The 26,667-nt window shown below is 44.7% G+C and overlaps 1 protein-coding gene across 4 annotated transcripts; it reads right to left on the bottom strand.

Annotated features, from left to right (window-relative positions):
- Positions 1-612: 612 nt before the first annotated feature.
- HAUS7 (HAUS augmin like complex subunit 7) lies at positions 613-21,766 on the bottom strand. Of its 4 annotated transcripts, none has more exons than XM_061614242.1 (11): positions 21,573-21,644; positions 17,952-18,027; positions 17,446-17,561; positions 15,753-15,820; positions 8,033-8,094; positions 7,208-7,323; positions 5,633-5,791; positions 5,232-5,328; positions 2,965-3,192; positions 1,568-1,679; positions 613-871 (listed from the first exon to the last, which is right to left on the bottom strand). In XM_061614242.1, the coding sequence occupies exons 2-11, from the start codon at positions 18,021-18,023 to the stop codon at positions 798-800; spliced, it is 1,104 nt and encodes a 367-aa protein (XP_061470226.1). In that variant the 5' UTR covers positions 18,024-18,027; positions 21,573-21,644; the 3' UTR covers positions 613-797. The 4 variants fall into 4 exon arrangements, with proteins under 4 accessions (XP_061470226.1, XP_061470229.1, XP_061470228.1 ...); XM_061614245.1 differs by having other exon boundaries at positions 2,965-3,072; XM_061614244.1 differs by lacking the exon at positions 17,952-18,027 and having other exon boundaries at positions 21,573-21,766.
- Positions 21,767-26,667: the final 4,901 nt, after the last annotated feature.

Below are 26,667 nucleotides of genomic sequence, written 5' to 3'. Positions count from 1 at the left end.
TTGGTTTATGAAGCTGCAGACAAATATCTGAACCTGACCAATGTGATTTGGAAATCAATTTAAGTTGTTTAAACTTAATTCTTACCAAGGCCAGATTGATCAACTAGGTGACAGACGCAAGCTAATAACTAAAAATCAAGGGTGGTATTCAAGCACCACATCCCATCAGCACAAGAATTTCCACTTGCACAGTGGGACTTCCCCCCTTCCTCTGCACATGCTGCAACCTTCCCCAGATCTGCTCTAGAAGGCTGTGTGAACCTTGGATTGATTGTACAAGAGACTTAGCGCTATGTTGAATTCCACCCCAGTGTCTTAGATATAGAGAGGTAACTGGCGTAGTGCTTAATTGACAGTGATGAAAACTAAAGCTATCGGCCTTTTCAATTAAACCGACGGCAGACATGGGGTTAGAAGAGCAGAGATGCTCACTTATCCCAATAGTTGCTGAACTAAAAATCAGAAAAGTACTACAGGAAACCACATAGTTAAGATGAGAGTTTCAACTTGGGCTGCTTAAAAAAAAAAGTAGAGGAATCAAAACTGCATTTAGACAATAGCCCAAAAGACCAAGGAGACTGTTCCCTCAACACAATGAAATATGGGCAAAAGTACAAACAGAATGCTCTTTAATTTTAACCTGTCAGAAAAAAATAACAGAAAAATATATTTACACTTTAGAATACAACAGGCAATGTTTTCCACGCTCCCCCATCTGCATGCAGTGCCTTCCATGTGAAAGATGGGAGTCTTTTCCTTCTTCCCAAAATAACCTACAATGTGCAGTCCACTAGAGCTCAGGATTGTTGGCAGTCCTTGAGCGCAGCATGGATGGCCTCATATTTTTGTTGCAACTCTTTAAGTTTGGAAGCTGAAAAAGTAAAATAGTGGCTATCAATGGTAATAACTGCTAGAGGTATTGGGGTTGTCCAGAGCCGTGTGTTTCTTTGCTTCTGAGCCTGACAGCCTCCCACTTCCCATTGTTCCGCATACTTCTGCTATGGAACCTTCTGTTATGTGCTTTCAAGTCGCTTTCGACTTATGGTGACCCTATGAATCAGTGACCTCCAACAGCATCTGTTATAAACCACCCTGTTCAGATCTTGTAAGTTCAGGTCTGTGGCTTCCTTTATGGAATGAACCTACATGCTTAGAAAGAAGGGCATCCAGGGACTGACTGCTCCAACTGCTGGGGGCCACGACTCAGGAAAAACCTGATTTGTCCTATACTTAACACTTTCTCCCTCTTCCTAACTCCAAAAATGGATTTTTTTTAGCTTCCCCCAAATTTCCACTCTCTGAAAAAGTGGTATTTTTCATAGTTAGGCTAGGTCAGAACGAACGAGAGGTAAGAAAGCATCACAGTCACAGATCACATCCCCACATTGTGATCTCTGCTTGGATGCAAGTGGCAAGGGAGTCTGATGATTAGCGCTGCAGTTGGGAGCTATTACAATTGTAGGAGGAGAGTGGAATGCTAGAGGGGCCAGGCTCAAAACCAAGGTGGTGGTTGCAGGGAAGGGAACCAAGCAGACAGCAGCAATCTTCACTAGGGGTTAATACTCACGTAGTGTGGCTCTGGTACTGCCACTCCAAACCCCCTTCTCCCCATGCTGCCGTTTCACTGTCTTCACAATGCACTCTGAAGTTTTTGTAACCTGGGTCAGACCTTGCAGCTCCTGTTGGTAGGAACATGGATGAAACCAGAGAACCTGATCAGTTGCACCATCCCACTAGCCTGGTGCCCTCATCACTGCTAGCTATCTAGTATCTTGTGCTCTAGACTGCAGGATTTTAGGAGGGTGGGGTGGAGGAATTAACAACATCATTTTTAAGTTTTATTTGAAAGGGGAGGATAACCACGTTGGCCTGTTGCAACAAATACAGCAGAGTCCTATGGCAGCTTTCATGGACTAGAACACACTTCCATCAAAAACATGAACCATCCAGCACATATACACATGGTTCTGGCAAGAGAATAAATGGTGGGGCCATGAAATGTACAGAGAGAGCAGGAGGTCTGCAGAGGCCAACAGTATACAAGATGAAAAATATCTTGTGAGCTCTGCAGACCCATTGTTGCCTTTTACATTTCCTTGCCTCCACTGTTTATAGCGTCCCCCTTTTTGTACCCATTTTTTGTAATGTGTACATCTACTAACTGAGGATAACTCTTCATATATATGTATTTTACCCTATGCTGTTTACCGCCCTGAGAGCTATTTGCTAAGGGCGGTATATAAATGCAACCAAATAAATAAATAAATTCATCTGAAGTGGGCTTGAATCCTTAAAGTCTTATGCCACAATAAATCTGTTAGTCTTTAGGATGCCATAAGGTCATGTTTGCCTTGGTCTTAAAACACACACACAGACACAGACAGACAGACACACAAAACCATGAACTAGTATATATTACAATTCTATCTTGGATATTAAATGTCTGCAGATGTAGATATACATTTGGAGGTGTTTACTCTGGGGCCTGGTTCAACTGAGGTGGTAAACCAGTGTCTGGGCTGTGTTACATCAGTCTGCAGCTGGGGGCTCACAAAATGGAATGTTCCTCCATACAATACCTGCACATAGAAAAGTAGACATAGGGGTGAGGGGAAAGGGCTCTAACCAGATTCACATGTCCATTTAGAGATTACTTCACACAGAGGACCAGTCCATTATGTTAGCCCCCACCATCAGGCTGAAGTGGTACCACCTAGACATGGGTTTTACTAACTCAGTGAGCACTAGCCTTAGAAAAGGTGTAAAAGCCCTGGGGAAACAGGTTGCTAGGAAACCAATCACATTATGTGCTAGTATTTCAAATGACTAGTACCACATTCAACATTTCCGCACACATGGAGCTACTAGGGCTACATCTCAGAGTTAAAGGCCTTTTCCCTACATTACAGCCACAGCCACCTGGCCTCTGAACCCTGAACTCTTCCCCTGCCACTCCAATCTCACCTGCACACATAGCAGCAGGCTAAGGTGGACTGCTTGGAAAAGGGGGTCACAACAGCTCAGCACAGGCGCCGGGTGCTCGCAATGCTTCTGCAACTCACTCTCATACACCTGGTTGAAGGCCACAAGCAGCTGGTTGAAATCAGAAGCAATCAGCTTGAGGGTCTGCAGAGCTGTGGCATTGTCACAGGATGCATCTGCATTAGCCAGGTCCCCCTGTAGGAAGGGACACTGAAAAAGGCATGGTTTTATGACTGTTAAAGGAAGCCGTTGTACATTCAGGGCAACTGCCAGAGTTTGGCATGTCCCCGTCTTCCGTCACTGTTGGGCACGAAAACAATCGCTGTTAAGACTTCACTCCCTCCTCAAAAAGAAGAGCCTCAATGCACATGTTAAACACAGAGTACTCAGCAACCTGGCCCAATCTTAATTTGGATTTCTCATATTACATGCAGAGGAGTGTTAAGACAAGCAAGTAGCAAAGATGTATAGAAGACAAAGATGCAAGAGGGCAGAGTCAAGAAGGACCAGATGGGAAGCCATTTGATTAGGCATTTTAATTATTTTTTGTTGTTCTTAAAAAAGGATTGAGAGGGGCAATTCTACTCCTTGGAAGAGAAATGATCCCCAGTGGAGGCATGTTTAAAGTGCGAGTTGCCCTACAACTATGGAATATCTTGTATCATTAAAACCTCCCTGATGCCTGTGGTGGACAGAATTCCGTCTTCCCATCCACCATATTCCACCTGGACAACTTCACTAGTCAAGGCAGGACAGGTACCATTAGAAAATTGAGAGGGACAGAAGTGGTCTACTGCGTATGAGGAACCTGTGGCCTTTTACTACACAAACATACACTATATATTCCCCGCCCCCCCCCCACCAAGGAGCGGCAGTAATAAGCAGGCCTGTAATGCCAAGACACATCAGTGGCCACTATAATAAGCCTCTTCACTTTCTCTCCCCCTTGTTCGTATGCCTGAAAATTCAAAGCATCAGCTTCCAAGATGGCCCACGGTGCAGTTTTTGTTTTTAAAGAAAATAGCTATAGCCATTACACTACAGTATGTCAGGCACATTTTAGAAAACTACAATACCTGCCAGGGGGGAAAAAAGGTGACAAAGCGGGAGGAACTATGAGAGAAAAAGTGGACTAAAGCCAATTTAAAAAAAGGACAGGAGAGGCAGATCTATCATTCAACAACAGGGCCACAGGCCATATAGCAAGGGGAAGGAGGCAGAAGCTCAGTGAAGATGGTGCCCACTCCACCATGTTGCACTGAATGAACACTTGAGCATATTTGTACAGTAGGGTCCCACTCTACGGCGCTTCGCTAATGCAGCGGTCTCAATTAGATGCAATTAGACTAAAGCCCCACTCACACGGCACTTGTTCCGCCTTTACGGCGGTTTTTGGACATCATGCACCATTCTATTCAATGAGTTCTGTTTTACAGTGGGGGTCCGGAACATAACCCACCGTATGAATGGGGCCCTACTGTATGGTATTGTTTTAATGGATCTCTTATTAAATACTTTATGTCTGCATTTTTATGCCCTTGTTTTACAAATCGCTTCAGGGCTACCACTGGTTGTGGGAAGCGATAAACAAAACTAACCACAGAAAAGATCTGCTCCTCGTTGCCACTCTCTGGACATATCTTGGAGGAGGCATACAGAGAAGGTCCTCTGATACAGACCTCATCTGAGGTCCGGGCAGGCTGACATAATAAGGAGAGAGGAAGAAGGCAGGGACCAAGGGAGTTACAGGTGGAGGAAAACCACAGCACCTGAAAAAGGGATGGCAACTCTCCTACCATCTTTATGGCCATTTTTCAAGATGCACTCTCTGCTGTCAGTGAGCATATTGTTATTTATTTATTTATTACATTTATACCCTAAATTGTTAGCAAATATTCTAATATTGTCTTTTGTTTTTAAGATGTTTTACAGTGTTTTTATTTACCGCCCTGGGCTTGTTCTAGGAGGAAGGGCAGCATATAAATTCAATAAATAAATAAATAAATAAATAATATTGTTAGTAAATAATCTGTGAATTACAGAGGTGAGTGAGACTGTAAGTCTCCCCAGAATCAGGTCTACATGCACACCAATGTCCCACGATGATCAGTCTAGAACTTGGGGTGCCACAGGCAGTGCAAATGCACCTCATCATTTCCACATGACCAATGAAGTAGCAATCTCTTCCCCATCCTTCCCACTCATTGGAAGACATCAATTTTTGCCCTGCCATAGACCAGTCTACTTACCTCTGTTCTTAGTTCTTGCAGGGCTGCCACCATCTCTTCCAGCTCCTTCAGTGCCTCTAGCAGGGTTTCCTCGTGGGAAGTCACTGACAGAAGGGACCTTTATAGACATAGCCAAGGAGGCTGGGCATTAGGACTCATGGGTTCCACCGTTGGTTTGAGAAGAAGGGAAGAGGTGGAAATTGGGAATGAAGAGGATGGGGAGCCATGAGATCTGGGGTTCCAACTCATGGGGTTTCCAGCCTTACATTAGCCAAGTCCTTACCTTTCTGGTTTTGACCTAGCTGCTCAGACAGCTTTAGCCTAGCTTTAGAAACAACTCAGTATAAGAACTGGGGGGCTCTTTTCTTTTCCACAGATGGTGGACACAGGCACAAGGTGGACACAGGAACAAGGGAGCTCACCTTTTCTGCTGTACTTCTTCATTCAACAGGAGGGCCTTGATGTCTGAGCTCCAGGGATGGGACTCTGGGTTCAAAACAGCCTGCAGATTAGAGCTGGAGAAAACCTGCTTGACGAACTCTTCATTCTTCTTGGCTATCTCTTGGAAAGATTCCTCTGTGCTAGAAGAGGAAGTTGGGGGCTCTATAGAGACAGGCTACAGAGGCAGTAGTGCCAAGACATGGCATCCTGCCGTTCTGTTCCTAGCTCTGCAAAGGTGATCAGAGACTAGTTAATTGGAGCAAAGGGTCTAGAAATGAAGAAAGCAGGGGTCTAACCCTGCTACTGGAAGGGTATGCTGGTTTGGTATAGTAAAAGGAAGAATAGGCTCAGAGCTCCATCTTGTTGTGTGGAATGCTTGAGCATTCTGGTAGGTGGAGGCTGGATGGCACAAGCCAGAGTGCTGAGCACAGAACAGGGCCCTTAGTGATAAGGGGGGGGGTATCAGATACCAGTATAGGAAACAAAGAGAAGGAAGTGGCTTCAAGAGGTGTTGGACCCTGAAACTGACTCCCGAAACATTTCAAGTCAGGGAACCCCTTACAGAGCACTTGATCCAGCTTCTTCAGAGGAACTGTTTTACACACAGTTTGAAGAAAGTGGTTCAGTGCTGGCCCATTTCAGACAACAAAATCTTTCTCTCCCCTGCCTTGCCCCCTGGGAGGGCTAACACTTTGTAAAAGAGTCTTGCTGCACCATTTGGACACCATTTCATGCCTTCATCTGTTCAGCTGCCCCCATGTTTTGCAGCTCAAAATTTATTCGTGTACTTTTGAGGTTGTTTCTTCTCTTTCTTTCACTTGCTTATGAAACTTGACAAGTGGCATGCCTGTGCATGTAGGGCCCGGCACCGGAAATGTCTCTACTCCTCATGGTTACAGAGAAAGAACCACAATGGAACCGACTGCCTAGGGAGGTGGTGGGATCCCCTTCGTTGGATGTCTTCAAGCAGAGGCTGGACAGCTATCTGCGGGAGATGCTCTAGCTGTGGATTTCCTGCTGTGAGCAGGGGGTTGGACTCGATGGCCTACAAGGCCCCTTCCAACTCTATGATTCTATGATTCTATGTGGGGCGTTTTTGCTAAGGATCTTAGGAATCGGGGGGGAGGGGGCTGGGTTGCCAGTATCTGCAATATGTCCAAGACCCTCACAATAGTCACCTAGCTCCTGTCCATCTGACAACTCTGTCTCAAATATTTAATTAATCCTTCCCTGGTCCACAATTTTTTTTTTTAAAAAAATACACACTTGGAATTCTATAACCCAAAATACCCAGGACCAATTTGTCAAGGACACAGTTGCGATGTGCTAATTTAATCCAGGCTCCAGAAACTGTTGGCATCTCATTAAGCATAGAATTCCAGACGCTTTCCCAACAGGACCAGTTTCGGCCCTGCTCAGCATGACTGACGGTGAAGCTAAATGCTCTGCACAAAGGGCCATAAATCCAATAGATCCCTCTAGCACAATGGTTACAAGATCCAGCTGTTTGGCAAGGGAGATGATGATGCTCTTTGTGCTTGAATACACACTCTCACCTGGAAAACGTGCTGGAGTCCGATATAGAGTTGGATACTGTGAAGTTCCCCTGAGGAGGAATCACAACAAGTAGCTGTTCCAGGAAGTGAAGCTGCTTCTGGGCACAGACCTTTCCCTGTGAAAATATCACATAGCTCTCCAATTATTGCGAGGGGGGCTGAAGACCCTCAGCTAAAAATAATGCGACACAAAAAGCAGAGGTCATGTTTGGCTTGGGTAACAGGAACACTGTTGCCAAGGAAGGAAGCAGGAGCATCCATCTATAGGGCCTAAGTAGCACCTCACTTGTAGCATGGCATTCAGTATGGGCACTATATAAGGTTGATGGCATGAAGACTAGCCCTGCTGTGGCAGACAGACAGAGGGCCTATCCAATCCAGCATCCCATCTCAAGCTGTTGCTGGCCAAGGCCTCCAGAAAGTACACAAACAGGACATCCCTTCTGCCCCCGCCCCATTTGTCCACCATACTCAGCAGCTTATATTCAGAGGTCCACTATGCCTCTGAACACAAAACATGTTGCAAAGGCTCTAGAAAGGAAAGCCTATGAAGAAAAGCTGAAAGAGGGATATGCTACCCTTTACTCCCCCCCCCATAGTAGAACCTGAACTTTCAAAATAGTTAAAAAGAACCCCAGGAAGAAGAAGAAAATACCCTATTCTGTGTCAGTAGATCAAGCAGGCAGTAGAGAGTTGAAATTAGAGGACAGCAGCTTTAGATTAAAATGGGGGTAGGGGTGAAATCTTCAGGAAACATTTGAGCAATGAAATAACCTGCCTGTGAAGGAGATAGTTTCATTCCACAGAAATTCCCCTGGTGCTTACCTTGATGAGATCCAGGTCATCAGCTTGACACAGCATCAAGTCATATCCCAGCTTCGCCATTCCTGTCAAGACACAGAAGGAAGTTTTAGTTTAGTTAGCTTGTCGTTCATGTTCACATCTACACATGCACACATATACTTTCCCCTAGACTTAAACATGGACTGGGGCACCTGTTTGAAAACTATTAACTCTTCTAACAGCAACATGGTCCAGACTCCTATTCCCAATGGAACTTACGAAGGACTTTGTGCATTCTGAAGTCATCTTGTACAAATCAGAACACCGGCCTGTCCAGTGTAGCATGCCCACTTACCAGGAAGCAGCCCTCAGGGGACTTGGGCAGAGTAGATTTCCTTTCCCAAATCTGCTGCTGGAGATTGACTTAACTGGGGATTCCAGGGATTAAACCTGGTCCTTGCACATGTAGATCATTCTTTTCTTGAATTAATACCATTTATGAATCTCTTCCTATGAAGCATCTCAAATTTCACAATACAATAAAAAACACATATAAAACAATTGCATATATAAAACAATTTCAAATCCAATACAGATACTGACTGGGGAGAAAGGCCTCCACTTTAGACGGCTTGCTGAAAGAGGAAAGTCTTCAACACACACTAAAAAGGCAACAGAGATGGCACCTGCCTGCTATAGAATGGGAGGGACTTCCAAGGGGTAGGTGGCACCACACTAAAAACCCAAATCAGACATTGTGTGTGGACCTCCTGATAAGATGGTATCTGCAGGGTGCCCTCTCCTGCAGAGTGCAGTGACTGGTTGGATATATAAGGGAGGAGATTACCTCTTACCTATTTGCTACCAAGGCAGACTTCTCTCACACCTGTCTGCTATCAAAGCTCTAAGGCAGCCAATTTGCCTCCAACACATAAGAGCCAAATTACAGAAGTGGAACAGCAGCAACTAACAGAGGCATGAGCTTTGCAACTGACCTATGGGCCCTTCCCACAGGTAATCCATAACAGATGGGGTGTTAACTGCTTTCCCTATGGCAGGATTGATACTGGAAGGACAAGTTGACCGCTAAAGCAATAGCACCTCACTTCTAAGAGGGCAAGAATCCTAGGCTAGTATGCAGTGATCGAGGCACACTTGTGGCAGTGAAGCTTCACCACTGTGCTGCTACTAAAAGAAATGACAACTGCCAGAGAATGGATGCACTGATTGTCAAGAATAGCTAACTTTGGTCAAGCTGAAGTGAGGCAACCAGAGAGAATTCTGGGAGCCTGTGGCCTCCTTAAGATTCCCTACTGGGGAAGATCCGAAGCTCAGTGTCAGACAGGCAATTTACAACCTTGCAAGGAAATGCAACTGATTCTTAGGTACTGCCCCTTATCAGCTTCCTGGGATTAAAAGTCAGGAAGAGGGGATGTTGTAGATTGGGACACCTGGATGATGCTGTCTCGCTCTCTCAATCTTCAAAGACTTCAAAGGAAGGGATCCCCAGCAGGGGCGGGATATGGCTATTTACTTTCCCCCCTCCTTGTTGAGAAAAAGAAACCCATAAATATGAAGAAGGTTCTTTCAAAACGGAGTTCCCTCTTGTTCCATGGACCTCGACTCGCTGACATGTAACAGGGACAGCCGTTTGGGAACCTGGCTGCTCCACGAAGGAATAGAGTTACTTGTATGTAAGTATAGGATCTTAGTTAAGATAAGTCTTTCTTTTGTTTCGTGTCTGTATTGAACATCTCTCCTTTTGTTATGCCAATGACCATGTGTAGCCTGCCTGAGGGTGATTAGCTTTAAGGAATCAAACTACTATTTCTCCTTTTGTATATACCAACGTATCTACTCTTAAATAAACAATCTTTGTATAAAAGATGTGTATTGGCTTGGAACTAAGGATTCTAAATCTAGTGCTGGAAGGCTGAACGATACAGATTGACTAGTGAGGGTAAACCCCTCTAAAATCACATAGTTCTCTGAGGTCCCTTCACTAAGGGGAAGAATTTAGAAAGAAGGGTGGTGGCAGTGAATACCAGGGATAATTACTTCCGTGGAAAGGGAGAAGTGTGCCTGAGAAGTGGGAACCCAGTGGGGTGGGGACTGTTCTCAGAAGCAAAGAACCCCCTTGGAGTACTGAGGGTAAGGAACCCCAGGGGGATGGATCTTTGACACTGATGGAAGGATCCATACACGTTCTCCCTCTTTTCCCTCTCAAAGGTTACATTATTCACACTTTTTAAAAAAAAAAAGCTGGGCACTTTTATTTTGAAGGAAACACAGGCATGTGGGCCCTCAATCCAGAACATGCTCCCCACTGGATTAATGCCCACCCACCCCAAATCTCCTCTGGGCTATTTGCCCCGGAAGAGTGGGTGGCAATGTTCAGTAGGAAACAGACATAGGGTTCTGATCCAATCATATTCCAGATTCTGGCAAGTTTTGGCAAACTTTTTTACCTTAAGGGTGAACATCATTCTGACTACCATGTCAGAATGTCCTTATTTAAGCTATAATCCTTTATCAAGCAAAATGTCAAAAGAACCAAATCTTAGGTGGCACGCAAACTTACATTAACAGAAGCCAATCAGATTTCCAAATCCCTATGCTCCAGCATCAGATACTTAGTTGCTAGCTCGGGATTTACCCATTTTGCATCTCTGCCCTATGTATGGTAGCTTTGGCACACAGAACATTGATGCGTGACTTTGAATAGTTATATCCTACTGCTTTACCCTGCTTTCAGAAAACCACTTTAGCTGGTTTTCAATGCTGCCATCACTGTACTGTGACATCACTATGGCTGGATCCATAAGGCTGGAGCCAAGGCACAGCAGATGTTAGAGTCTCAAGGCAGGCATGGGGCCCCATTGAGGAGATCTGTGGAAGCTGAACCACAATCATCACATGGGCTTTGCTTTCTTAACTAGCACTGCACAGCCAAAGGGCACACACTGGGGAAGAGAATGTGAAGCTGCCCTTTAGTTATGCCCCTGAGAGCTAAAAGGAAATGTTTGCAAAATAGATTAGGCACACAGCTTGGTCGCACAGGCCATCAGCATTGCATTCTACCCCCACCCTGTTACCTCAGGGATGCTTAAGAAGTTTCTGATCTCCCCCCCCAAAAAAAAACCCTGAAGCCAGCCTTGGACATCATATTGAACCAAATCACACATTACGGTTTTTGCATTCTTTACAAAGACCACATGTACTTTCCCCCCTAATGTGCAAGATGTCATTTTGTTCCAGAGGAAATGTCCAAATGCCCAATACGCCCCTCTTATTCTAGCACCAGAAGACCTGAACTGTGTATTCTTTAAGCCTACTTTTGTTCACAGTATAGAAAAATGCACCTTAAAGCACAGCAACCTGCCAGAAACCACCTAGTGAGTCCATAGGTTAAGTGAGATTTGAAGGATGGATTCCCCAGTCCTGAGCTCTGTCTCGCAGCCACTACATGACACTAGCTCCCACGCAGTTACGGATCATAATTTCATTTAAACAGGCTGTTTCTTGCATTGCACTGAAGTCAATCCTTTGGAGACAAAATACACTCCTATTGTCATTTGTGACTGCTTCCTGAGAATCCACTTTGCAGTGCATCAGCTTTTGATAAGAGGCACATTAAGAGAAAAGGTAGGAATCTCAACACTAGAGAAGCATAAGAGGGACCCTACAACAAAACATTGCGTTTGGGGGCGTGGGAAGTCTTCAAAGCAGTCCTTGCTCAGGCAGGGAGGCTGCCCGTGAACAGAAAGTGGTGGTATGTGCAGTACCAGTAGCCAGTGAGTGTGGGTAGCAGAGGCAAAGGCCTAAGGCTCCTTCACACCATTAGCATCCACATATTCTTGTTCTGCATCTCCTTCTCACCCTACCATCCTCCACCACCTCAAGAGACCATATTCCTCACCCACAAGCTGTGTGCCTGTCACCCTGATTGTCTTTTTCATTGGCTACCTGCCACCACAGCCACCTTCCCTTCAAGCAGAGCAAGAGCAAGGTGGGAGGGCTGGGCAGAAATTTAAAGGCCTCAGCATGCTCCTTCCCTCTCCTCTCTTCTGCCTGTCAGCACACGCATGCATGATTTGTTCTTTCCAATTTGAGGGCTTTGCCCCCTCCTTAAAAAAAATCAGTATTTCTTACCAGTCTAATAATACCTCCCTCTTGTGTGTGGCTTGTGTGCCATTTTGAATACATAAGCAGTGGCACAGAGATAATCTCAAGTAGGAATGACACCCAGTTCCTTCAAAGTTTGCTTACAGGCATGACTAGGTGTAGCCCACAATTTTATACAGTATCAACGGTGGTACTGTATGCACATAACTCCTTACATCCCAACACTCTGAGTTAAAAAAGCAATTTTCTAGCTCTAACAGCTGCAAAGGTTGAGGAAAAACCTGGCCGAGTGCTCAGGTACATACTTTGCATCCAGAAAGTTCCAGGTTCAATTCCTGACCTCTTCAGTTGAAAGGTTCAGGTAGTAACAAGTGATGGCCAGACTCTTCTCTGCCTGAGCCCCTGGAGAGCCGATGGCAGTCAGAATAGGCAGTATTGGGTTAGAGGAACCAATGTGGCAGAACAATCAAGTCTGCTTTCAACCCTACCTGTGCATAAGAAGCTGGGGACATCTGCCCAAGACCTTGCCTCAGCAGACAATACTGAGCTACAGTTTGCCTCAGTGTAAGGCAGCGTCATAAATTGCTTTCAAGCCCTGTATCATTTGGTTGCTTTTGACGCCCTTCTTTCACATGATCAAGATCTTTCTTGAATGGCACCAGCTTCCTCCAAGGCACCAGCTTAGGTAACTTGCTCCATTCTAGGCCCCTTGCTCAGATACAGGGGCAGATGCTTGATCACTTTCCTTGTTCCCTCTAGCTCAATCAAGCATTTACACAGCCAAGATCTGTGAGGAAACATTCAGCTTGTTAAACTGTGAGAAGACCCTGGAGGAAGAGAGCTTCCAATGCTGGAGACAGAAATGTAATTTTTAGCTCTCTATCCAGACAAGCAAGAGGCATTGCAAAAGTCCAAGGACACACTCCAGCCTGGCAAAAACATTCAAAGAGGATACAAAGCAGGACCATTGAGGGTTATTGCCTGGAGAAAGTCCCAAGGGCCAGACAGTGTGGCCCCAAAGCCCACATGCCACCCTGGGCTCCTGCTGGGAGGAAGGGCGGGATATACATCAAATAATAAAATAAATCAATAAATTTGGCCCCGAGGCATGAGGTTTCCCACCCCTGATCTCCAACATCTATTAGGAGAAGAGGCAGCAGTCTTCAATTGCAAGAGACAGGCTGGGATTAAACCACCATTCTCAAAACTGTGGCACACAAACTACTGGCAGTTTGCATGTTCCATTCAGGTGGTCTGCAGAAAGGTTGTGGAACAGTCAAGAGTATCTACACTTCGTTAATTTATTCTGACAACAAAGAGCAAGGCTGTTTCAACCAGGGGCAGATTTAATGAAAAGGATAACAAGACCCTGACCCAGAGCCCATGATTTTCATAATATATCACTGGGTTTGACAATGATGCTGGTGCCAAAGAGAACTTTTTTTGCCTTCAGCCGTCACATTAGAAAAGCAGGACTATGGTTATTAAAATATGAGTTATGAATGCGCTTTGATTGAAGAAAAGAATGTGTGGTTTGCTTTGAAGAAAAAAGTTTAAGCAGCAGTCTTGAGGCCCACAGCAATCTTCAATGTTTATAAAACTTATCAATATTCAGATTTAGGCATAACATGAGTCGCATGGCATAAAGCAAAATCCAAATGAAGTTCTCTAGAGGAAAACCTATACTTCACCGCGAACACCTAAATTAAAGAGATTTGTTCATTTCATTTCCTTAATTCTGACTCTGTCAGGGCTAAGGCTTCAGACCAATCAGGAACCCTATGGCAGATACCACATTCTGCAAGAAATTTCATAAGCTCGGTGCAGCGAAACGTGGACTGAGATAGAGTGCCAACTGACTTGTCAACTATTTCCTGGAAACCCAGCAATTGCTCTGCAGTGCATCTATATTCCCAGTATTTTAGTAACAGTCTTGGGGGAGGTGGGACACTGGGAAAGGATTTTATAAATTAACCAGCGACAGTACAGAAAGACACATCAAAATCCCAATTCTTTAGGGGAAGTCATTCCTACAACAGCTTCACTGCACATCTACATTCACTCCCCATTTCAGCATGCTTACAGGACTGCTGTGCTAGTTGATCCATGAATCCTTTGTTTCCTATAGAGAACATGATGACCCTCCTTGGCTCACCTTTCTGAGGCTCAAGCTACAGACAACAGTGGGAGACCCATCTGTTTAAATTAAGCAGATATGAAGCAGATGGTGCTGGTGGTGAATTTTAGAACAGAAGGAGGCTAGGGGGCCTGGACACTCCCCCTTTCTGTGGGTTGCCCTCTCCACAGTCTATCACCAGAACTCCTTTTCTCTCCCAAATGGGCTCAGATACCAGAGGTGAGCCCGGTGGAGAGAGAAGAGTACTAGGGCGGAGGATACGTGCTAGCCCCAAGCTAAAGAAGCCCCAAGCATTTCTAAGTGATGCACAAGCTCAGCTTCCAGCCTCCCAGGAGCTGCTATGCTACGCGTTTGCAGGGGGCAACAAGTATTAATTTGGTGGTGCTGATAGATAGTGAAATAGTCCTCCTGTCCTGTTCTTTTTAAAAAATTACTATCACTCCCCATTTTATGTTTTCTCTTTGCTTACTTTGGGGTGAAAGCCTAAGCCGATTTAGAAATCCCCAAGAGGAGACCAACTTATTAAACACAAATTTCTTTCTGTACATTAGGTGTTTCTGATATATTAAGTGCATATTAATAGGTTGGTTAGTACATGTTGATTTGCAGCTAAAGACGCAGAAGTTCCCAGGCTCAATCCCCACAAGTAAGGATGGCAATTTTCACAGTCTGAAATCCTGGGAGTCACTGGCAGTTAGTGAAGACAATACAGAGCTTGGTGGACCAATGGATTGACTCGGTATAAGGCAGCTTCCTGTGTCTTCCCTAGAAGGTATGCTTAATCAGTACACATATAATGGGGTTAAGACCTTCTATTTGCTTCTTAAAAGTTCTGCGGAACTTACCGTTCAAGAGCTCACAACCTCCCCAGTTTGAGAAACCCTCCTCCTAGCCTCATAGTGCCATCATCCAACTCAAAGTCTAGATGGAATCTCGTTCTAGTCAGACTTATCTATTCATCTGTAAATAAAGTTAGTTCTAAATTCCATTACACTTTAGTGTGACCAAAAACAGAATCTAAGAGAAGGCTATGCTTCATGTCTTCATCTGCAACATGGACAGCTGCTGGCTCAGTTTCCAGTTGTTCCCATGGAGTGGCAATGTAGGATATGACTGACAGAAGAGCAAAGCTGACCTGTCCCCATCTGTGGACATCACTGGCAAGTTTAGCTTCCACCTCCCAAATGTTATCACTTTATTCCTCTCCCAAAGAAATAAAGAGCAGCCATTCATTTATATGGGACAAACAGGTTGGGACAAAATCTGCCAATCACACCCAACTCTGCTTACCCTGGACTCCATGGATGAGGAGATTATAGGGCAACACAATTTGTGCCTGCACAAAGAGCACAGGGATGCAATACAACTCTCCCCACCCTGCAATGTGCAGGTCCTCTGAACACAAGCATGCTCACATTACAAACACATTTTAATAGGGCTCCAACAAATCACACTGAATGGCAATGTTTACCTGTCCGTCAACACAACTGCAATACATACCTTCTATCTTTAAATCTGACTGAGATTCCTTGAGAGATGAGAACTGCTCTCGGAGGGCTGGATACACACTGTAAGGGAGGGCAAAATGAGAATCACAGCCTTGCTGCAGGACTGTTAACAGTTGCAAAATGATACAGATTTGCTCCAAATTTGGCTTCAGCTATACAGTCACCGTTGGTACTGGGAAAAGGCAGCCAGACAAAATTCTTTCCCAACCCTCTACAAATAACAAATTAATTCTAAGTACTGAGGGATAGAGAAGTCACAAAGGAAAAAACACTTGATTGGGCTTGAGAAGACAAGCATCTATGGTTAAAAAAAATCATAATAGAGAAGTGAGAAGGGGCACAATAGAATGGTAAACAGTACTGATAAAAGTGTCCATAGCAAAGGGACAAGAGCAAATACACAAAAATTCCCAGGAAGCTCAGAGATCATTTCCCTAGAAAAGTGGGCTGCTATTGTGCTGCACACCACCTTGTGGCCAGTCATTAAAGGAAAGAAATCAGAGAAATGGACTGCTCCAAGTCGATTCCAACTTATGGCGACCCTACAAATTGGGTTTTCATGGTAAGAAGCATTCAGAGGGGGTTTACCATTGCCTTCCTCTGAGGCTGAGAGGCAGTGACTGGCTCAAGCTCACCCAGTGAGCTTCGTGGCTGTGTGGGGATTCGAACCCTGGTCTCCCAGGTCGTAGTCCAACACTTAGTTTCAAAATGCCATAGCTGCCACATATAGCACTGCAGCAGGTACACATTTTGAGCAGCAAATGTGAAAAGGGAGAAGGAATCAGAGCTGAATTGGGAATAGCAGCAGCTCTAACTATGTGAGATGCAAACCTTATGTAGCCCACCATCAGCCTTAAAAATGGAGCAGGTTCTGCAATCATTTAGTTCTAGACAGTGGGGCAACCAACTAATTTTAGACCCTGGACTTAATAGTCTTACACCCCCCCCTCTTTAGACGGTCTCATTCAGTTGTGAGACACAATAAAACAGTTCCCTTCTCCCTCCCACTCCTGCAACCACCACTACTATACAACATGTTATACTACATTCCTCTTATGTTAGAGAAAAAAGCATTAAAAACAGTTTGCCAGTCCTCATAAAAAATATACTCAGAGCATATGCAATGTCATCCTTCAAAACTCAATTAAAATAGCACCATCAGGACTTCAGGAGGAAAACTGGGCTTGCTACTGCTGCCCTCCTGCTGACCAGTCACATTTACTCAGGAATAGGCATCATTTTGTTGTAAAAAAAGGATAACATATTTTAAAGCGCAAATAAAATGTGCCCTTGTAACCAGGTACATGTCTGGCTATCTTGCAATCCTAATATATTTTTAAATATAAAAAATATCTGGATGCTGTGGTGAGCAGCATCCAGCCCAGTAAGCCCTGTCAAGCCAGTGCTGATGCCAAGTCTGTTCATGGCTGCCCTTATTATCTGCTGCTATCTGTGTGGTCATATGACGATGGATGTGTGTGCTGGGTTGTACAACCCTGGACTTTGGCTCTAGCTGCAACATTGGTTTTAGACACATAAATGAAGAATAAAAGCAGCAATGGGTTCAAGCTACAGATAGCCAATAGGAGCTGAACACACAGTTTAGGAAAGCTAATCCTGTCTAGGAAGCAGGGAGAGAATGACAGATGCTAACAGAGAAAGGATCAAATAGCAAGGACCATTACCTGATGCAAATCCATTCCACTATGTCCAGGCGATGAGGAGAGGGGGTACAAAGCAACTTCTGTATGTCTTTACCCTCTGACAGGTAGACACCATCTAGTGCAGGGCAGCCCAGTTCCTATGGGATGGTGAGAAAGTGAAACCCAGGGGAGGTAGGCTTCACTCATATTCTGCAACACTCTACCATTGTCTTAAAGACAAAGATGCTGATTTTCCCACCCTCACATACACTTAGCAAGGAAAGAAATTATTTTCCACTTTAAGCGATAATACTCAGCAAACATGCAAGAACAAAATGTTCAAAGAAATTATTTTGGGTAAAAAAGTATGTCTCTAATTGAGTTTAGATTATTTATTTTTTGAGTTAGTATGTAAAATCGTGAAATGTAACACAGTTTGGATAAAAGCCCACCTTGGTTCTTATTGCAGGTGTACTAATATTTGTAATTTTGTATAATAATTAAACATTTTGGGGGGGAAAGTGTTCAAAGCATATTATGTACATTACTGAAGTAAGTCTTCTGTCAACCATATATGAGAGGCAGGAGATCCTATATGTCAGAATCAAGTTTCCAGACATCAGCCTTGAATAAAGATGGGAAAACGTCAAATTCCTTCAGCACCAAATTCCCCAGTCTAAGATCTAACCCAACCACATTCAAGGCCTTTTCTGGCATACCTTAAGTCCCACTGTACTCACCCCATACCCCTGACCCAGATTTCCTAGACTGTAACAATCCAGCTTTTTGGTTGATCAATTTGACTTGTGTCTCAAGGCTGCGTGATAAGCCAATCTCCAACAAAACTGGAGACATTTGCATTCAGGGCCAACCATGCTCAGTAAGCATTATGGATGTTTTTCAGATACTTTTTGTACTTTCCCCTTAACACAGAATTTTGTATACCTGAAAACCCAACATATTCCTGCAACAACAAAGATCAAGAAGTCTAATAAAAAGAAATGTGTGCTGCAGCCCCATGGTATTTTAAAGACTAACAATAAGTTATAGAAGCTATATTAGAAGCTCAACTGGAGTGCATACCGCAGATCAGAAAAGGTACCGCCAGGGCCAAGAAGATGCCAGCATGGTTAACGAGCAAAGTCAAGGAAGCTCTTAGAGGCAAAAAGTCTTCCTTCAAAAAATGGAAGTCTTGTCCAAATGAAGAAAATAAAAAAGAACACAAACTCTGGCAAAAGAAATGCAAGAAGACAATAAGAGATGCTAAAAAAGAATTTGAGGAGCACATTGCTAAGAACATAAAAACCAACAACAAAAAATTCTATAAATACATTCAAAGCAGGAGACCATCTAGGGAGACGATTGGACCCTTGGATGATAAGGGAGTCAAAGGTGTACTAAAGAACGATAAGGAGATTGCAGAGAAGCTAAATGAATTCTTTGCATCTGTCTTCACAGTGGAAGATATAGGGCAGATCCCTGAACCTGAACTAACATTTGCAGGATGGGATTCTGAGGAACTGAGACAAATAGTGGTAACGACAGAGGAAGTCTAAGCTTAATGGACAATATAAAAACTGACAAATCACTGGGCCCGGATGGCATCCACCCGAGAGTTCTCAAAGAACTCAAAGGTGAAATTGCTGATCTGCTAACTAAAACATGTAACTTGTCCCTTGGGTCCTCCTCCGTGCCTGAGGACTGGAAAGTGGCAAATGTAACGCCAATCTTCAAAAAGGGATCCAGAGGGGATCCCGGAAATTACAGGCCAGTTAGCTTAACTTCTGTCCCTGGAAAACTGGTAGAAAGTATGATTAAAGCTAGATTAACTAAGCACATAGAAGAACAAGCCTTGCTGAAGCAGAGCCAGCATGGCTTCTGCAAGGGAAAGTCCTGTCTCAGTAACCTATTAGAATTCTTTGAGAGTGTCAACAAGCATATAGATAGAGGTGATCCAGTGGACATAGTGTACTTAGACTTTCAAAAAGCGTTTGACAAGGTACCTCACCAAAGGCTTCTGAGGAAGCTTAGCAGTCATGGAATAAGAGGAGAGGTCCTCTTGTGGATAAGAAATTGGTTAAGAAGCAGAAAGCAGAAAGGAATAAATGGACAGTTCTCCCAATGGAGGGCTGTAGAAAGTGGAGTCCCTCAAGGATCGGTATTGGGACCTGTACTTTTCAACTTGTTCATTAATGACCTAGAATTAGGAGTGAGCAGTGAAGTGGCCAAGTTTGCTGATGACACTAAATTGTTCAGGGTTGTTAAAACAAAAAGGGATTGCGAAGAGCTCCAAAAAGACCTCTCCAAACTGAGTGAATGGGCAGAAAAATGGCAAATGCAATTCAATATAAACAAGTGTAAAATTATGCATATTGGAGCAAAAAATCTGAATTTCACATATACGCTCATGGGGTCTGAACTGGCGGTGACCGACCAGGAGAGAGACCTCGGGGTTGTAGTGGACAGCACGATGAAAGTGTCGACCCAGTGTGCGGCAGCTGTGAAAAAGGCAAATTCCATGCTAGCGATAATTAGGAAAGGTATTGAAAATAAAACAGCCGATATCATAATGCCATTGTACAAATCTATGGTGCGGCCGCATTTGGAATACTGTGTACAGTTCTGGTCACCTCATCTCAAAAAGGATATTATAGAGTTGGAAAAGGTTCAGAAGAGGGCAACCAGAATGATCAAGGGGATGGAGTGACTCCCTTACGAGGAAAGGTTGCAGCATTTGGGGCTTTTTAGTTTAGAGAAAAGGCGGGTCAGAGGAGACATGATAGAAGTGTATAAAATTATGCATGGCATTGAGAAAGTGGATAGAGAAAAGTTCTTCTCCCTCTCTCATAATACTAGAACTCGTGGACATTCAAAGAAGCTGAATGTTGGAAGATTCAGGACAGACAAAAGGAAGTACTTCTTTACTCAGCGCATAGTTAAACTATGGCATTTGCTCTCACAAGATGCAGTAATGGCCACCAGCTTGGATGGCTTTAAAAGAAGATTAGACAAATTCATGGAGGACAGGGCTATCAATGGCTACTAGCCATGATGGCTGTGCTCTGCCACCCTATTCAGAGGCAGCATGCTTCTGAAAACCAGTTGCCGGAAGCCTCAGGAGGGGAGAGTGTTCTTGCACTCGGGTCCTGCTTGCGGGCTTCCCCCAGGCACCTGGTCGGCCACTGTGAGAACAGGATGCTGGACTAGATGGGCCACTGGCCTGATCCAGCAGGCTCTTCTTATGTTCTTATGTTCTTAAGTTATGGCATAAGCTTTTGTGGACTACAGTCCACTTCATCAGATCCTTCCATTTTAAGAAGCTGATTTTTAATAAAGTGTACAACCCATCAAAAGCCTCCCACACATGCTTCATTTGAAAAGAGGCAGTATCTTGCCCACTCCCCTTTGTTTGGATGGGACTTATGCAGATCATCCCACTGGATTGTGCCCCAACTTTGCACAGGAAGGGGAAGGTAGAAGGCCTCCATAAATGTGCCTGCCTGTCCCCTCATCAAGCCATCACCATATCTTCTAGCAATTAATTACATGTTGTATGAACCCAACGTGCTTTGAATGCTTAAAAATGCACTGTTAGCCACAAGACACACATACCCCAAATATGAACTATGCCAGCCACAGAGAGTCCTATGTTTCTGGGAACTCACAATCAGAATATGAAGACAACATCTTTGAAACGTGGTGTTCAATAGCATACTGCCTCTGCACATGGAGGCTCTGTTTAGACAACAGGGCAAGGAGCTAGATAGGCAAATTCAACAAGGATCCATCTAATTCATATCATTTTGCATTTCTGCCAATTCCACAAAGAGTCAGATCTCCACACACACTGAACCATCTGATCCCCCCATTAGGCAATAGGGCTACTAGCCCTATGGTGACCCCACCTCATATCCACTAGGCACCAAAAGCTACTATCCTCCATGTGTTGTTGGAGTACAATCCCCATCATTCCTGACCACTGGGCAATAGAGCTGATGGGAGTGGGGATCCAACCACATCCTGAGGGTAACAGGTTCTCCCATCCCTGCTCTGCAGAGCCAGGCAAGCCCCTCCCGCCCAGCCGAACCCTATCCCGCTCCATCACAACCGCAAACTTCAGCGCCCCCTGCCCCGCGGACACTCCCATCTCAACCCGGAAGACGGAGTACCTTCAACCGCTCATAAAGCACAGTGGCAGCAACGGCCGCCATTTTCCCGCCCGAAAACAAGCTCCGCCTCTGCTCCGCTCTTATTCGCTGTGGGCTCGGCAGCCTCGAAGCTGATAGGAAGGGAAGGAGTGAAGGACACGGAGGGAGGGAGGGACGGAGGGAGCGGGCGCCCTCTAAAACAAGGGGGCGGAGGGACGGTCGAGCTAGCAGAAACAGTTGTGTCTGATCTGCTGTGCAGATTTGGGGGTGGCGTTAAATCCCTAAAGACGGGAGGGGGGAGGGACACCACATGCTACAACCGGGTTGAGACCTTGGTAACATGCTAGTTTTCTATATGCAAAGACTCTCGCCATGCGAACAGCCCTCCCCCAAGTAGGCAGAGAGAAACCAAGTCCTGGCAGACATACAACACAGGCAGCATTATTATTATTATACAGCCACAAGAGTGGCTGTATACTATAGTCAGCAGGGATTTTTCACATTCCACAATGTTAATGGAAAATATCCCCCATGCCATTCTGAGGCTTCCCATAAGCTCATTTCAAAACAAAACCTTACAAAACTTATAGACCTGCTCAGAAACGCTTGCTTAACAACCCTGTCAGTTTTCATGGCGATAAACAAAACAGTCAGAGAGAATTGAGAGTTCAAAGTCTAAAAAGAGAGAGAAAAACCTCAGAGCCCTTTTGGATTTTTTTCTCTGTTCTCATAATCTGCTGAAATTCATTAAAAATCAGCCATGTTCACAGAGTACCTGTAATCCTAATACTAACGTTGCCCCATACTCTGACCTTCATCTGCTGCAGTTTAAAAGTTTTAAAAATGCCTGGCTGATTTTTAATTAATTTAATAAATTTTGGCTGGGACCCAATGATAGCACAGAGCATGCTCAGTAAGAACCAACTGTCAGTGTTCTAAAAGCCTCACAGCTGCTGGGCTTGGCTAATCAGGGGGGCACACTCACACCAGACTTTGATTTCATGTGAGACAGTCATGGCTTCCCTCAAAGAATCCTGGGAAGTGTAGTTTGTGAAGGGTGCTAAGAGACTCCTATTCCCCTGAGAGAATGGTTTAACAGTCAGCCACTCTGATTGAAGGTTTGTGAGGGGAAACAGGGCGTCTCCTAGCAACTGTCAGCACCCTTCACTAACTACACTTCCCAGGATTCTTTGAGAGAAGCCATGACTGTCCAAAGTGAAATAAAGGCCTGGTGTGGATGTGGCCAGGGAAAGCTTTGGTTTAAATTTGAGTGGGAGGCTACATGTGTCTGCTGTAGAATAAAAAGGTGGGGGAAAGTCTGAAAAAGAATGATTCTGTTTACAATGTTTTCCTTTTGGAAAGGAAAGGGGCTTCCCTTCTGTGCAGTGCCCGCCCACCCAATCTCCTCCCCTCCCACTCCCTGCCCCTTCCCTGGGTCAGTGTTGGACTACGACCTGGGAGACCAGGGTTCGAATCCCCACACAGCCATGAAGCTGACTGGGTGACCTTGGGCCGGTCACTGCCTCTCAGCCTCAGAGGAAGGCAATGGTGAAACCACCTCTGAATACCTTTTACCATGAAAACCCTATTCAAAGGGTCGCCATGGGTGGGGATTGACTTGAAGGCAGCCCATTTTCATTTTCAAACATGATTGTATAGAAATAAATCCCACTGAACTAAAAAAATATGCAAATGATCAAACCCACCCTTCCTTCTCTTTCCTCCTATCCCCTCCTCTTGCCCCTTCCCTCCCCCTTCCTTTGCCCCTCACTCCCCATCCCCTTCCAATCCCCTCTTTCCCCTCCCCCCCTTCCTCCTCCCCATGGTCAGTTTTACCTATCTTAAACATGATTGCACGGAAGTAAATACCACTGAACTCTATAAGCATGCAAATGATCAAACCTGCTCTCCCCTCCACCTTCCTTTGCCCCCCTTCAATATGCTCCTTCCCACTCCCACTCCTCCTCCCCCATGGTCAGTGTTTCCTGTCCTAACCAAGATTGCATAGGAGTAAATCCCATTGAAAATAAGCATGCAAATGATCAGACCTGCTTTTCCCCTCTCCCTTCCTCCTCTCCTGCCCACTCCAGCCCTCCCCCCCTCCGTCCCTCCCCCGGTCAGTTTTACCTATCCTAAGCATGATTGCACGGGAGTAAATCGCACTGAATTTAATAAACATGCAAATGATCAAACCTGTCCTTCTCCCCTCCCCATCCTGCCTCCTCCCCTCCCAGTCCTCCCCTCTGCATTTCCTCCCCTCCCTCCTCCTCCTCCTCCCCTCCCCATCCTCTATGGTCAGTTTCACCTATCCTAAGCATGATTGCAGGGGAGTAAATCCCATTGAACTCAATAAGCATGCAAATGATCCATCCATTCTCAGGAAACTTGGACAGGATCCCATTTCTTACCTCCAGGATTAAAAAGCAGGGAAATTCACTAATAGGCAAAAAACCTTGCAGTTTAAGAACATACTTATAGCCCACAGCTATTCTATCAAACTTTAAAAAGCAGGGAAATTGGGCACTAGCTGCCCAGTTTCCCTGCTTTTTAAAGTTTGATAGAATAGCTGTGGGCTATAGGTATGTTCTTAAACCGCAAGGTTTTTTGCCTATTAGTGAAAATTTCACAGCGTCTGGCAGCAACCTCGAGTGGACTCTGAAGGACAATCTGCAGGCACATGCAAGACACGCTCTCGAGATTTTACTCTGCAATTTGAATGTATCCTGGGTGGGAATATGCCTTTGTCTTTCCCAAGTGCCTCGTAGAATCTTCAGAGGGCCATCCCTTTCTGCATACTTCGACACATCGCCTTTATCTTTTTATGCGTTAATCTTTTCATTCTCTTTCTCCTTAAAATAATGTATCTCTGAATGTCTCCAATTGCAGCCAGCAGTGGCCCTCGGTTGCAGTTTTGTTCAGTCTGCTGGTCACCAGCAGGGGGCGCACCAAGCTCATTAGTGCGAAGTTGGGCAGCATCCTTCGAGCCTTAAACAATCCATTTAAAACAATATAAAATATACAAGGATACGTTTAAAATCTGGTGAAGTGAGCCTGAGATTGCAGTCTTAAACTGTAAGCCCTTGGAGCAGAGGCCAGATCCTTCATGTTAAATAAACAAACAACAACATATTGTTGTCAGTAATATAAATACATATTAAACCATTATATTGGTTAGCTCAGCCAACTCTCATATTCTCTAGGCACCCATATGACTAAATGTATTTTTGTTGGGGCCCTTCACCTGACCATGTGCCAGTTGGCCTGTGTCTTTAAGTTCCCCTTCTCTGCCATCTAGGCAATTTTGCTAGCTAATTTATTTATTTTATTTATTTATTTATTAAATTTATATACCGCCCGACTAGCATAGCTCTCTGGGCGGTGAACAACAAATCAATACAAAATACAATAAAATCCAATAAAAACGAATCATAAAATATAGAGAATGGGAGATCTAAAAACAATTACAATACAGTTTAAAACAGAATTAAGTTAGATTAAAAGCCCTGGAAAAGAGGAAGGTTTTAAACTGGCACCGAAAAGACAACAGCGTCGGCGCCAGGCGTACCTCATCGGGCAGACTGTTCTACAGTTCGGGGGCCACCACCGAGAAGGCCCTAGTTCTTGTAACCACCCTCCGAGCCTCCCTGTGGGTCGGAGCTCGGAGGAGGGCCTTCGATGAAGAGCGCAGTGTACGGGCAGGTTCGTATTGGAAGAGGCGTTCCAACAGGTATTGTGGTCCCGCGCCGTATAATTTGGCCACCTCCAACTCACATACTCCAGGCCAAGCTCTTGTTGCCAGGCAACTGTAGCATGTAGGGCCCAAGCCGGTCTATGCCTGTGGAGATGTGAAAATAAAATAGACATAGCTGGCCTAGTTGAAGGTGGAGGGAGTTTTCCCCAATTGCAGTAGAGAGGAAATGAAAAGTCGAATAGCTTGAGAATGACTCTCAGTCTAGACGGACTGCTTGGCAGGGTCACCTGTGACTCAAAAGTGTCTGGATAAATAAAAAATGGCAGAGAATATTAAGGGACGGAGGGGGGATGGTCAGTGCCACTCAGAAACTCTTTGACCATTCCATGCAGCATGAGGTACTGAAAACACCCACAGGAGAAAGATCTCTGCAGAAAGCAATGTTTTTGCATCAGTAGTGCCTCTAGGTTGGCATAAGATGATGCAGGCTTACACAAACAGCGGCCACCAATTTAGATAAGCTGAGCGCAGCACCAAGTGAAGTGCTTCTGTAAAGAGACTTGCTTCTTCACGCAGTTCTTTTCATTTAAACCTTTGCATTACAGGTTGCCAAGCAACAAGAACTTTCTCTGGAATATGAGAGCTGGAGGTGGCCAAATGAGCCAGCATAGTTGCCCATGTGGCACCAGGATAGGGTCGAACTTAAAGACCCAGTCAAACTGGTCAAAAATACATTTAGATGGAGTGTTGTCGTATGCTTTCCAACACCTGCTCCTATGCCTTTCATAGGAAATTAATATGAAGGATTCTGGGGTTAAGCCTCAGTGAGGCCTGGCTCAAATGATGCCTTTAATATACTTCTCTCCCTCCTTGCGCCTCTTCCAGGCAGCAAAGCACCTCACAATTATAGCACCAAGCCCTTTCTGCATTCTGATGTCCCACAGTTTTCTAAAACTTTTTGTTTTTTGACAGATCCCTGCATAGTCATAACAAAAGTCTTCCTTGAGACATCTCAAATCACACAATTTACTGAGGTTGCCTATGAAAGAACATAACATTTTACAATGGTTGGGAACAACAAAATGAGAAAACCTAGCCAGTGGAATTGGGGTGAACAATATACCCTTGCCACAGGGTGAAAAGGAGGACTTGGTAGCCAATATCCTCATCCCATCTGCCCTATGTATTTTCTTTCCTATGCATTAATAGTTCCAACAGGTATTATCCTTTCCATATACCTATTTAAAACCCAGTGCTAAACATGTGGAGGAAAGGACTATCAAAAGTGACCAGCTGAGATGGGGTTCGCTGCTTAGTTCTGATCAGCTTGTATTCTGATAGTCGGTTGTTCAATCCTGATCTGCCCTTTTTTTGTTCCCGCTGGCTTTGGTGCTTGCTGATTTGATCCGCTGTGGGTTTTTTGGT

The sequence above is a fragment of the Rhineura floridana genome, chromosome 3, assembly GCF_030035675.1.
Source record: "Rhineura floridana isolate rRhiFlo1 chromosome 3, rRhiFlo1.hap2, whole genome shotgun sequence".
NCBI lineage: Eukaryota > Metazoa > Chordata > Lepidosauria > Squamata > Rhineuridae > Rhineura > Rhineura floridana.
The sequence above is the reverse complement of the archived record's forward strand: the minus strand, read 5'-3'. Positions and strand labels throughout refer to the sequence as shown.

Coding starts and splice junctions, on each gene's coding strand:
- HAUS7 (XM_061614242.1), bottom strand. CDS start 18,023: ATGTCTGGAAACTTGATTCTGACATATAGGATCTCCTGCCTCTCATAT. Junction 8,095..15,752: donor GTCAGATTTAAAGATAGAAG/GTATGTATTGCA, acceptor GTGTCTTGACAG/GAATGGCGAAGCTGGGATAT. Junction 5,329..5,632: donor GAAGAAGTACAGCAGAAAAG/GTGAGCTCCCTT, acceptor ATGTCTATAAAG/GTCCCTTCTGTCAGTGACTT.